The sequence below is a fragment of the Dryas octopetala genome, chromosome 3, assembly GCF_963921425.1.
Source record: "Dryas octopetala chromosome 3, drDryOcto1.1, whole genome shotgun sequence".
Lineage (NCBI taxonomy): Eukaryota > Viridiplantae > Streptophyta > Magnoliopsida > Rosales > Rosaceae > Dryas > Dryas octopetala.
This window is the reverse complement of record NC_141368.1, coordinates 4,995,446-5,006,697: the sequence shown is the minus strand read 5'-3', so window position 1 is coordinate 5,006,697 and position 11,252 is coordinate 4,995,446. Positions and strand designations below refer to the sequence as shown.

The 11,252-nt window shown below is 38.6% G+C and overlaps 2 protein-coding genes across 2 annotated transcripts; both read left to right on the top strand.

The window, feature by feature from the left end:
• The first annotated feature begins 911 nt into the window (after nucleotides 1–911).
• On the top strand, nucleotides 912–6,508 carry LOC147289953 (ultraviolet-B receptor UVR8-like). The gene is made up of 11 exons (XM_086235405.1): nucleotides 912–1,288; nucleotides 2,030–2,103; nucleotides 2,200–2,284; nucleotides 2,454–2,585; nucleotides 2,670–2,906; nucleotides 3,060–3,299; nucleotides 4,140–4,183; nucleotides 4,772–4,954; nucleotides 5,311–5,401; nucleotides 5,888–5,931; nucleotides 6,060–6,508. The coding sequence occupies exons 1-11, from the start codon at nucleotides 1,069–1,071 to the stop codon at nucleotides 6,180–6,182; spliced, it is 1,473 nt and encodes a 490-aa protein (XP_086091531.1). The 5' UTR covers nucleotides 912–1,068; the 3' UTR covers nucleotides 6,183–6,508.
• Nucleotides 6,509–7,397: 889 nt separating this feature from the next.
• Nucleotides 7,398–10,412, top strand: LOC147289952 (wall-associated receptor kinase-like 20). Its single transcript, XM_086235606.1, has 3 exons — nucleotides 7,398–8,289; nucleotides 8,416–8,454; nucleotides 9,149–10,412. Exons 1-3 carry the CDS (start codon nucleotides 7,503–7,505, stop codon nucleotides 10,201–10,203), a joined length of 1,881 nt encoding a protein of 626 aa, XP_086091732.1. The 5' UTR covers nucleotides 7,398–7,502; the 3' UTR covers nucleotides 10,204–10,412.
• The last annotated feature ends 840 nt before the right edge of the window (nucleotides 10,413–11,252 follow it).

Below are 11,252 nucleotides of genomic sequence, written 5' to 3'. Positions count from 1 at the left end.
ACGCTGTAAGTGAACTAAAACTGTAGTTTATTGAAGTTGCAACTGCATATCATGTGTAGATGCAGGTGAAACTGCAGATTATGTGTAGATGCAGGTGAAATAAGGTTGCGCAGAGATCTAGCAAGTTTGTAGCCTGTGGCCCACAAAAGAAGAATGAATTGTTGGATTTTTATAGAATGTAGCCCGCAAAGAAATAATGGAGCTTTGAGTGTGTTTGATTAAAAAAAAAAGTTGTCAATACCTGTTTATTAATGGACTCATGTCTAAATTTAGCTCGACTATAATTTGTACTATTCCTAAATTGTGTTTGTTGTTTGATTTTAGTTTGTACATTGACTAAATTGGGCTCCGTACCTTAATTAAATGACTTATACCTTGACTAAATTGAGTTTGCACTATACTGTATTTTAGAATTGGAATAGAAATTTCCCACTGAAATTTATTTAGATTAGAATTCGAACACCTTATTTTCGTTCAAGGCGCAAAAAACACACTCCTACAATAATATCATAAATATCCAACATTTAGAATTTTACTCATTTCTATAATTCATTAAAAAGTAAAGAAAATTAAACTAACAGACATTTCCGAAAAGTCCCCATCAAAGATGCGGACAAGTGGCATACATAATGATTGGAGCTTGCATCAGGTTCCAACACGTGGCGCGATAATGTGTGAACACGCCTTCTCCTAAGTCCTAAGCATGGCCTGAGCTTCCAGAAACTTCCGGGAACTCGTGGCCAGCAATGGCCGAAGCATCTAGGGGTCAGAATCGCGCCACGTGTCCAAAGAACCACTTGAACATCCGACGTGGCGTTCCCATTTTCCTGAAAATGATACGGGCCCCACTTGGACGCACCAGCAAAGATTAGGGCATCTTGCCAAATACTTAAAAAGTCCACCAAAATCAACCAATTTCTCAGACAAAAAAAAAAAAAAACCTCAACCAATCTCTCTCCAAACAGAAACCTCGAGAAAACCAGAGAGAAAACCCAAAATAGTAAAAGAAAGTAAACACTACCACTATTAATTGCTCGTTTTCCTTTTTCTTTTCGTCGCATACGAGCAATGAATGGCGAGGGAAATGTAGAAGAAGAAGAAGTGAAAATGGAAGAGAAAGAGAGTAAAGAGAGGAGGGTGGTGTTCATGTGGGGTTACCTTCCCGGAGCTCTGCCGCAGAGGTCGCCGATTTTGACTCCGACAATCGTCCGGACGGTCGGGGCTGCCTCTGCGTACACGTGGCATGATGTCTGCGGCGGCGGTTGCGGCTTCGCCATGGCCATTTCTGGTGCGCTTTCTTCGATCTCTACATCAGTTTTTTTTAGCTGTAGAAACTCGATTTATTGCCTTATTGCGTTTCGAAGGTCGTAGTTTCTTTGGGCATTGGAGTCGTTAATGTTGTTGATTGAGTTGATGTATGACAAATATGGCGTCTGTTTTGAAAGCATTTGCCGTCTGTTTGGTTGCTGAGAAAATGTGGGAAAGGAAATGGAAGTAAAACTTGAAATTATATGTTTTATATTGTTTTTAGCTATATAAAATAGACAGCTTAGTAAAGCTAATTAGTTCAACATACTTATTTTTTCTTGTTTTGTCAGTGTAATTTTTAAAATGACTGCTTTATTTGTTTCCTTATCTTTTTCCATTTTTATTTCCACAGAATCAAATTGGGGAAGGATTTTTTTTCCTCATATTTTTCAGCATTCTGTCATTTTCCTAATCAAAATTAACTTCTTATATCCTATAAAAAACGATTGCATTTTAAGTTGGTTTGGGGAAAAGTTGTTTTAGTTTGGTATTGTCAAGAAAACAAAAATGAGGATTCTGTGAATTTACAGTAATTAGGCTCTTCCTTTCTTCTTATTCATAGAGACTCTTACTTGTTGCATATAAGTTTGCATTAAAGCTAAACCTTGGCATTCCACTATTTTCTTCCCAAGGCTGTTTTGCTATGTTTTTCCTCTAATGGTTCTGTTGTGAAGTACATGTCTTTTTTTCTTATGATTCTTTATTATTATATTTCACCCAGAATCTGGAAAGCTTATTACATGGGGTTCAACAGATGATCTAGGTCAAAGCTATGTGACATCTGGGAAGCATGGGGTAGTGCAGCACTACATAATACTTAGTGTATTCATTGAGTTTCCTTTTGTTTCTTGGTGGAACTAACTAACATTCGTTTCAATTTTAATTTCTAAGGAAATTCCGGAGCCTTTTCCTCTTCCAACTGAAGTGTCTATAGTAAAGGCCGCTGCAGGTTGGGCACATTGTGTTGCAGTTACAGGTAATATTGATTTCCCAACTGCATTCACTCAATATATAGATTTTGTTTAACCTAAGAAGTAAAATTTTAGAAGCAGACCAATCCATCCAACTCTCCTCCCCCGCAACAAGTGATTATGAAAACAAATTCATTTTTTCTATTCATTCAACAAGTTTTAGTTTTAACACAGACAGTGGAGGAGTTTACGCATGGGGATGGAAAGAGTGTGTTCCCTCTGGTAAGGTCCTTGGAGAGCCATCTATGGGTGCAAATACTGAAAAGGATGTATTTGAAAGGCAGAGTTCTTTTTTGACAGAGCAAGGTAGTTTCATTCTGGTCTGTTTGTCATGACAATGGCAGAAGCTTGTTTTCATCTATTGCTGACTTATGTGTTGTTATGATATAGTTAGCCCTCGCTCTCAAGGCTCACAATCCACTGGCGGAACAGTGTCTGTTACTGATGCTCAAGGAGCTGGAGAAGAAAGTACAAAGCGTAGAAGATTATCTTCAGCAAAGCAAGCGGCTGAAAGTTCATCATCTGGTGAGGAAACTCTCTCAGCATTGCCATGCCTTGTCGCAATGAACCCAGGAGTTAGAATAGCCATTGTTGCTGCTGGAGGACGCCATACTCTAGCATTGTCAGGTAATTTTTCTATGTTCTGATTTATACTTGTCCTGCTGCAAGTATGATGCATATACTCTTTGCATTGTGATCATAGCATAAATTTTGGAATGCAGTATCAAGTTATTATGTAAAGCAAGATATATGATGTATCCTGATTTCTCAAAGTTTCAGATATAGGACAGGTGTGGGGATGGGGCTATGGAGGTGAAGGGCAGCTTGGTCTGGGCTCCCGGATACGGATGGTGTCCTCTCCTCATCTTGTACCTTGCATTGAGTCCTCTTCTTATGGAATAGATAGAAACGGAGCACTCTCTCAAGGAAGCATAAATTCAGAGGGACACGGTTTTAGAGTTCCTGGAAGTTATGTGAAAGGGATTGCCTGTGGAGGGCGACATAGTGTAGTAATCACAGGTACAGGTTTTAAGTTCCTTCTTCATTTATGTATTAAATATGGGCATCCAAGCTGGATTGTATTTCTTATTGTTACTTCTAAGGTCTTTAAATATTCATTTGGTAGGGTTACCTGGTTGTTTTTGCATACTTTCATTATCAGTTAGACAGGCTGAACATCTTGAAATGTTTTGTCTCATTGATGCAAAAGAAAAACAAAAGAAACTTGCAAATTCTGTGAATTTGAAAATAACTCATAGTAATGTGCTTCTTTTTCTTAATTAATTTCAAAGCATATAAATCTCTTTTTTTGAAGAATTATGAGTGATAATTGATTTGCACAAAATCAATTTGAAAATTTAATCAGGTGAAGCAGAGGTTCAATAATTCTTATCTTTAATAAAGGACAACCACCATGGTAAATCTCACTTATAATTGTAGCTCCTTTTGCAGATAGAATGGTATCAAATGGTAGTTTTACTTATTTAATCATCATGGCCTGTATGTTAGATGTCAGAAATATCAGACTAAAACACAGAAGAATTTATCAAAACTGTTGCTAGACTAAGTTGACTGTACTTGGTTGTAATTATAGAGCAGGAGGATGGCCAGTCATTGGAATTACACAATTCATCTTCAAAACTACATAGTTCTAGACTGTGTATGAGTGGGGAGTTAGAATATGATTTAGAACAGGATCAGCATTCTAGATTGAAGGATCACTTCTGGTTAGTGTAACATGTGGTATTAGTCTTATGACTGACATGTTAAATGGTTGCATGCCTACATTGTTGCCTTTTAGCCGTTATACTTTATATGTTGTTATCTTTACGAATCTGTTTGTGATTTTTTGCATTCCAGATGCTGGAGCACTACTTACTTTTGGTTGGGGGCTGTATGGACAGGTGAGTTTTCTGGAGTATTGAACTCTTTGCTCAGAGACTCAGAGTGCTTCCTTGCCTCACACTATCTTCTGCTTGAAATCATTATTGTGTTAATAGTTTCTTATTTACTGGGAAGATGCTGATGTGGGTTAATTTTGTTTCATCCTTCGCACAACTGATTTCTGGATAGTGAAAGGTCATATATGCAGGCAACTTTCCCAATTACATAATTCTGTACATTTGATTTGTTGCTGTAAAACTGTTAATTATAATCACCACTATAGAAACTCATTGACAATAGTTCCAAAACATGATGTATCTGGTCTACTACTTAAGCTGGAATGTTCAAATTTTAATCCCTGTATCAATCCCTGTCACTGGCTGAAGTTCTCTAAATGTTGACCATCTTCAGTATCAACATGTAGGTAATGTAGAAATGGTGGAGAAAAAGCACTGTAGGTGCTCAAGATGAGGTTCACTCGAAAAGGGATAAATCGATTCTATTCCTTCTCAATATGACTATGTCAAAAATCTCATTTTGTTGCTGCACATTTTGGCTTATTATAATAAAGGTGTAAACTGATTTCCTTCTCATTTATTTTGGTCAAGTGTGGGCAAGGAAGTACAGATGATGAGTTAAGCCCGACTTGTGTATCTTCATTACTGGGTATCCGGATAGTGGGTGTTGCTGCAGGACTGTGGCACACTGTCTGCATTTCTGCTGATGGCGATGTTTATACATTTGGTGGGAATCAGTTTGGACAGCTGGGAACTGGAGCTGACCAAGCTGAGGTAAACTTTGAAGTTTGAACTTATCTAGTCCCGTGTTAGACTATAGGCAATGACAATCTCATTAATTGAGTGAAGTCATAACTTTATTAATATGTGCTCAGATTATTTCGATTCCTAGATTGCTAGTTCAGGTAATGACCCAGCCAGATGATTACACTTTATTTTTCGTTAAAATTTTAGCATTAAATGTTGAGGGTCTGTTGGTAGGATAACATAAATTAGATTCATCTATCATTTTTGTAATATCTTCAAATCATCGTTACCAATATTCATTGGCTGTATCATAGCTTTATGTTGATAAATTGTCCTGATATCTAAGGAATTGTGCAATTGACTTCTCTTGAATTGTAAACCAGACCATACCAAGGCTTTTGGAAGCTCCAAGTCTGGAAAATGCAAATGTCAAAATTGTTTCCTGTGGGGCACGCCATAGTGCCGTAATCACAGGTATGTCACCTTCCACTTTTACAGGCTCCTATTCTCTTTTATGATATGGAACTTAACGTTTCTTTATCAAATAACAAATGATATCCAGTCTTAATGTGGTTTATGCAAGGGAGATTGCCACCATACTTTTGGTTGCATGTGCCCTCCATCAGTCCAGAAAACAGGAAAAGAAAGATGGGGGTAAAAAAAGAAATTTGGTCAGTTCAAAAGAGACTTCATAAGTCCTTAGAAACACCATTAATAGTGAAAGTGGCTCCCTTGGGAGCAAGGATGAATATATTGATGCAGGTGGAAATACCAGTAGTTTGGATTTAGGAAAATATAAGTGGAAATATTGATAGTTCTTAACCGAGCATGGATAAAGACATTATATTGTTGATATCATAATTTTAGTTTAGACGATGTTTGAAATTTAGTTTATGTGAATTGTCACCCAAATGGACTCACTTATTTATATTTCGTCCTTCCTGATGCTCCTGCACGAAGAGGATGGGAAAGTATTCGGCTGGGGATGGAACAAGTATGGCCAGGTATGATGCAGGTGTCATCAACATGTTCATGTTATATCATGCTGCGAAATGTATATTGTATTGTAATGTTCTCATTTCTTGCATTTCCAAGCAAATCTAATTCTGTGGTCTTTGGGTGCAAATGACAGCTTGGCTTGGGAGATGTGATTGACCGCAACATTCCTACTCAGGTCATAATTGATGGATGTGTCCCAAAAAATGTGGCATGTGGTTGGTGGCATACCTTGCTTCTGGCTGAATTACTCACTTGAGCTCTTCTAGTTTAGAGGCCACTGTAAAGTTTTGTTAGGTAGTGGTTCATTGGACTCTAATCATCGAGTAACATGTACATACAATAGTTTGTACATACATATGTATGTATGTATGCATATATATGTATATATATGCATGTGCTCATTCTTTCATGGCAGAGGTTCATCACAATTGGACCAATCTCTAATTCGGTTTATGATATGTCAATTGTGTTAGTTCCAAGATGTACAACATGTTTCGTCCCTTGTTTGTATTTCTACTTTATGCAATTTGAAGTGGATGTGATGTAATCTAATGCCTTGAAATATTATGTAATTTTCTTGTATGAGGGTGTTTCAACCTTTTAGGAAGTCTCCAATTATGTATGGAATGCTGTTGAATTTTCTTTTCAAATAAGCAATTATGCAAATATGTTCTGCTTTTTCCTATGATCCCATGTAATGAAGTTTGTATCAACTTGAAATGAAGTTTAAAAGATTTAGTAGGTTTCACTCTTATAATTCCTTAATTCATCTTTGTAATGACATGTTGATAAATAGTTACGCAGTTTTTTTTTAATCAATAACTATCGTAGATGAGTTTTGAAGACTTTCTCCAGACAAAATGGAGATCGAGTGTATCCAAATGTTCATAGGCAGTTTAATACACACTTTCTCTGTCACTATGTCAGCAACACTGAAATAGAAATACACACTTTTCTAATCTAATTGGTTAGGGGTGATGCATTATTGATATTGATTAAAAACTATCTGTTTTTCTAAATTTTTTAGAATACTTCTTAGTCGTTTAGATTTAAAATCAACATGATATCTGCATATCACTTTCTTATAGATTATCCTCGACTAAATAAACATTATATTTTCTAAAATCTTTTAGAACTACTTGCCGCATTTTTCCTCTATTCTTTTTGTTTTCTAGAAACTAAAGTTTTTTTTTTCCCGTTGACTCAACGAGCTGAGGATGTAACGAAAATATAACCCATCATTACGATAAATTTTTTGGACAAAATTTCAAAGAAAAACCAATTTTGGGCATAATATTTTATAGCAACCAGCAAGAAAATAAGCAAGAAAACAAGAAAGGAGTCAAACACTCAAACCAAAAACGGAATTTTGTCAAAAAATGTCAGAAAGCGACAAAAAACTTTACCCACGAAAAGAATTCAAAGTAGGGGAATCTTCCCGGCCATTTGGTACGAAATCTACCCATAACTTCACAAAACCTCCCCAATCCCCCAACTGTATTTCAAAAAATCAATCACTAACCCCTTCAATCCTTCACTACTCAACCTCTCTATCTCTCTTTGTCTGTCTCTCAAAATGGCCGCTACTCCGCCTAATCTCCTCCTCCTCACGGTGTTGCTACTAACGTGCGCCTGGTGCGTACTATGCGTCCAGCGCTGCCCAGACTGCGGCAACACCTCCGTTCCCTACCCACTCAGCACGACCCCCACGTGCGGCGACCAGTCGTACAAGATCCGGTGCGACGCGGGCGCACTCCTCTTCGACACCCTCAACAACTCCTACCCAATCACGTTCGTCTCCGCCTCCGCCCAACGCCTCGTCCTCCAACCGTCGAGCTTCGTCTCCAACACCTGCGTCGCAGCGGATATAATCCACCAGGGCCTCCAGCTCAACGACTCGCTCCCCTTCAACGTCACCAGCAGCAACACAATCATGTACCTCAACTGTACGGACACTCTGCTCCGGTCGCCGTTGAACTGCACCTCCTCGAGCCTTTGTCACGCTTACGTCAACGGTACAAAGGCGGTGGGTGCGTGCGAGAGCGCTCCGATTTGTTGTACGTTTCGGGCGGGCGGGTCGTCGACGTCGTACATGATTCGGGTGAGGGACTCGGGTTGCAGTGCCTACACGAGTTTCGTGAACTTGGATCCGGATTTGCCCCTGGACAGGTGGCCCGAACCGGGAGTGGAGATTCAGTGGGTGGCGCCGCGGGAACCCGAGTGTGGGACCCAGGCGGACTGCGAGGAGGACGATGGTGGAGGGAAGTCCACCTGTGGGCCCGACCCGGCAGTCGCTGGGGTCAGGAGGTGCTTCTGTAACGACGGCCTTGTGTGGGACCCTGTTGCTGGGTTATGCGTTGATGGTGAGTTGTGTGTTGTCATGTATTGATTGTGTACAGGTGGCTTGTCAATATTGACTTTTGTAAAATATGGACTCTGATTGGTTAACTCACTCAGAGTTTTAAACTTTGACTTTTCTTTTTTGGCAGATAGCATTGGTTCAACGGACCGGACTCCACTTATAGCAGGTATGGTTATTTATCTAATTTTTTTGCTAAATTCCACTGATTACATTGAAGTCATTGTTTACTTTTATTCCTACATCATAGTTGGATTTCGATAACCAACTAATTATTAATTTACTAAATTTTTGCTTGTTAGAAGAAGTTTTAAGTTTGAATTCCTTTTATCATATTAAAAAAAAAGTTGAATTTGGATGATGGCGTGTAACATGATTTCTTGTCATTCCTACTTACTGCATCTCCACGTTTATAGACAAAGCTCAAGCAAGTTCCAATTTCATAAGAGATGTCGTTAGTATTGTGTTTAGTATATGTGATACAAATAGTTTACTCTTTAAATATACGATGGTTAAATATTAAATATGTACACGATATGCTTTATTACTCATTTTATTCTCTAGTGAGAACATAGAATATAAAGAATCCCTCTGTTAGATTTCAAATGGAATGAACTCTAAGTAGTGAAATTAAAGTTATTGCCCTAAAGAATACATTCTAGTCAAATCTGTTTTTATTACTTCTTTATATGATTACTTGGAAGAGAAGTTATGAGAATTCATATATACCGGCTAAAAGTGTATTTCAATTCAGACATGAACAAAGGCAACACATATTCTCTCAGTTTTAGTCTCATTTCATGGCAGATGGTTTAGTTCTTCAATATCTAGTGTTAACAAGAAGGAAATTACAACTTCTGCAGGTTTAACTTCTGGCATTGCTGCAATACTAATTGCAGCCACCATTGCCATTCCACTCTACAAGCGCCACAGACGCATCAAAGACGCACAAGAACGCCTGGCCAAAGAACGTAACGAAATCCTAAATGCCAATGGAGGCAGAGCTGCAAAAGTCTTCACCGGAAAAGAGATTAAGAAAGCTACAAACAACTTCTCCAGGGACCGCCTCCTAGGCGCCGGAGGCTATGGCGAAGTCTACAAAGGAATTCTTGAAGATGGCACTGTTGTGGCTGTCAAGTGTGCCAAGCTTGGAAACACCAAAGGCACTGACCAAGTCCTCAATGAGGTCCGAATTCTGTGCCAAGTTAACCACAAGAACCTGGTTCACTTACTTGGTTGTTGTGTTGAGTTAGAGCAGCCTATTATGGTTTACGAGTACATACAGAATGGAACTCTTCTCGAACACTTGCAAGCTCGAAAACCTGGTGGCTGGAAATTTCTCTCCTGGACCCAACGTCTCCAAATTGCACATGACACTGCTGAGGGCCTTGCTTATCTCCACTTCTCAGCAGTCCCTCCAATTTATCACCGCGATGTGAAGTCCAGTAACATTCTACTTGATGAGAAGATGAATGCCAAGGTCGCTGATTTTGGGCTATCTCGGTTGGCTCACACTGATATGAGTCATGTCTCAACATGTGCTCAGGGGACTCTTGGATATCTTGATCCTGAATATTACAGGAACTATCAACTGACTGACAAGAGCGATGTTTATAGCTTTGGAGTTGTGTTGTTGGAGCTGCTGACTTCTCAGAAAGCTATAGACTTCAACAGGGAAGCAGATGATGTGAACCTGGCAGTCTATCTACAGAGAATGGTGTTGGAGGAGAGGTTAATGGATGTGATTGATCCAATGTTAAAAGAGGGAGCTAGAACTTTGGAGCTGGACACTATGAAGGCATTGGGGTTCCTGGCATTGGGTTGCTTGGAAGAACGCAGACAGAACCGGCCTTCCATGAAAGAAGTTTCTGAGGAGATTGAGTACATTACAAGCATTGCCATAGCAAAGGCTGTGTAGAGAACTAGTTTATCGTTTGAGTTGCAGCAGGGCTAGCAGTTGTTCTAGGTACATTGTCTGTTGTATGTGGATATATATTACCAACATTTTACCAAAGTTCTCGGTGGTGTTTCTTGTTTAGCGAAAGAGTAATGCTAATGTACCACATTTTTCATATACTATACCTATCACATCTCTAATAAAAATGACTCTTTTCAATTACAATTTGACATGTATCTAATTTTATATTTTCAGTGATCAATTCTTCCTTGTACGTCAATATGTGAAAATTATAATGGGTTTATAAGAAGGAATGACTCCTTACAACTAAAGAGCCAAACAATTTTGCTCCTTTTTAGCATATATATAGTGGAAAAGGGAAGAGGGGGACTATGGGACATAAATAAGGGCTTAACCAGAAGTATCAACTTAGTTGGGCTCAATTATATGGGTCGGTTGGATTGGGCAACTGGGTAGTTGGGTTTTGTGGGTGGACTAAATAGTGGGCTAACACTAAGTTATGACATAGATTATGAAACCAATGAAGTTTCGAAAAGAAAAGTAGACATGAAAAACATATTTTTGGGGAAGGAGATGGCCAAGGGGTTCCCTTATGCTTATGATGAAGGGGTTTTTTCTTCTTATCTTCTTGTTTATTGAGAAAGATGTCATGATCATACCATTTGAGTTTCTAGTGACTTAATGAGTTAAATTGTCAGCTTAAACAGAGATTGATGCTCATTCTATGAAGCAGTTGATTGGTTGCAATCAACTCTTTCAAACGATAATCCATTTTAACATTTTAGTTTCTGGTCAGAGAGGTGGCTGGTCTTAATTTTTATGGTTTCGATTATTTTGAAGTAGGTAGTGATAGAAAGTGAGGCCTAAAAGGCTTTGACCCACTTCTGTTCAATTTAAACACAATTTCTTGTAACAATATATAAAAACTCGGGCCCAACTAATCATTTAGCAACTAAACACTACCTTAATGCTTAATGTGTTAAATTGTCTCTTTAAAGAGTATGGAGGCTTATACTGTATGAAGTAGTTGCCTGGTTCCAATCTCATCT

Coding starts and splice junctions, on each gene's coding strand:
- LOC147289953 (XM_086235405.1), top strand. CDS start 1,069: ATGAATGGCGAGGGAAATGTAGAAGAAGAAGAAGTGAAAATGGAAGAG. Junction 2,586..2,669: donor TTCTTTTTTGACAGAGCAAG/GTAGTTTCATTC, acceptor GTTATGATATAG/TTAGCCCTCGCTCTCAAGGC. Junction 4,184..4,771: donor GTTGGGGGCTGTATGGACAG/GTGAGTTTTCTG, acceptor ATTTTGGTCAAG/TGTGGGCAAGGAAGTACAGA.
- LOC147289952 (XM_086235606.1), top strand. CDS start 7,503: ATGGCCGCTACTCCGCCTAATCTCCTCCTCCTCACGGTGTTGCTACTA. Junction 8,290..8,415: donor TGCTGGGTTATGCGTTGATG/GTGAGTTGTGTG, acceptor CTTTTTTGGCAG/ATAGCATTGGTTCAACGGAC. Junction 8,455..9,148: donor CCGGACTCCACTTATAGCAG/GTATGGTTATTT, acceptor CAACTTCTGCAG/GTTTAACTTCTGGCATTGCT.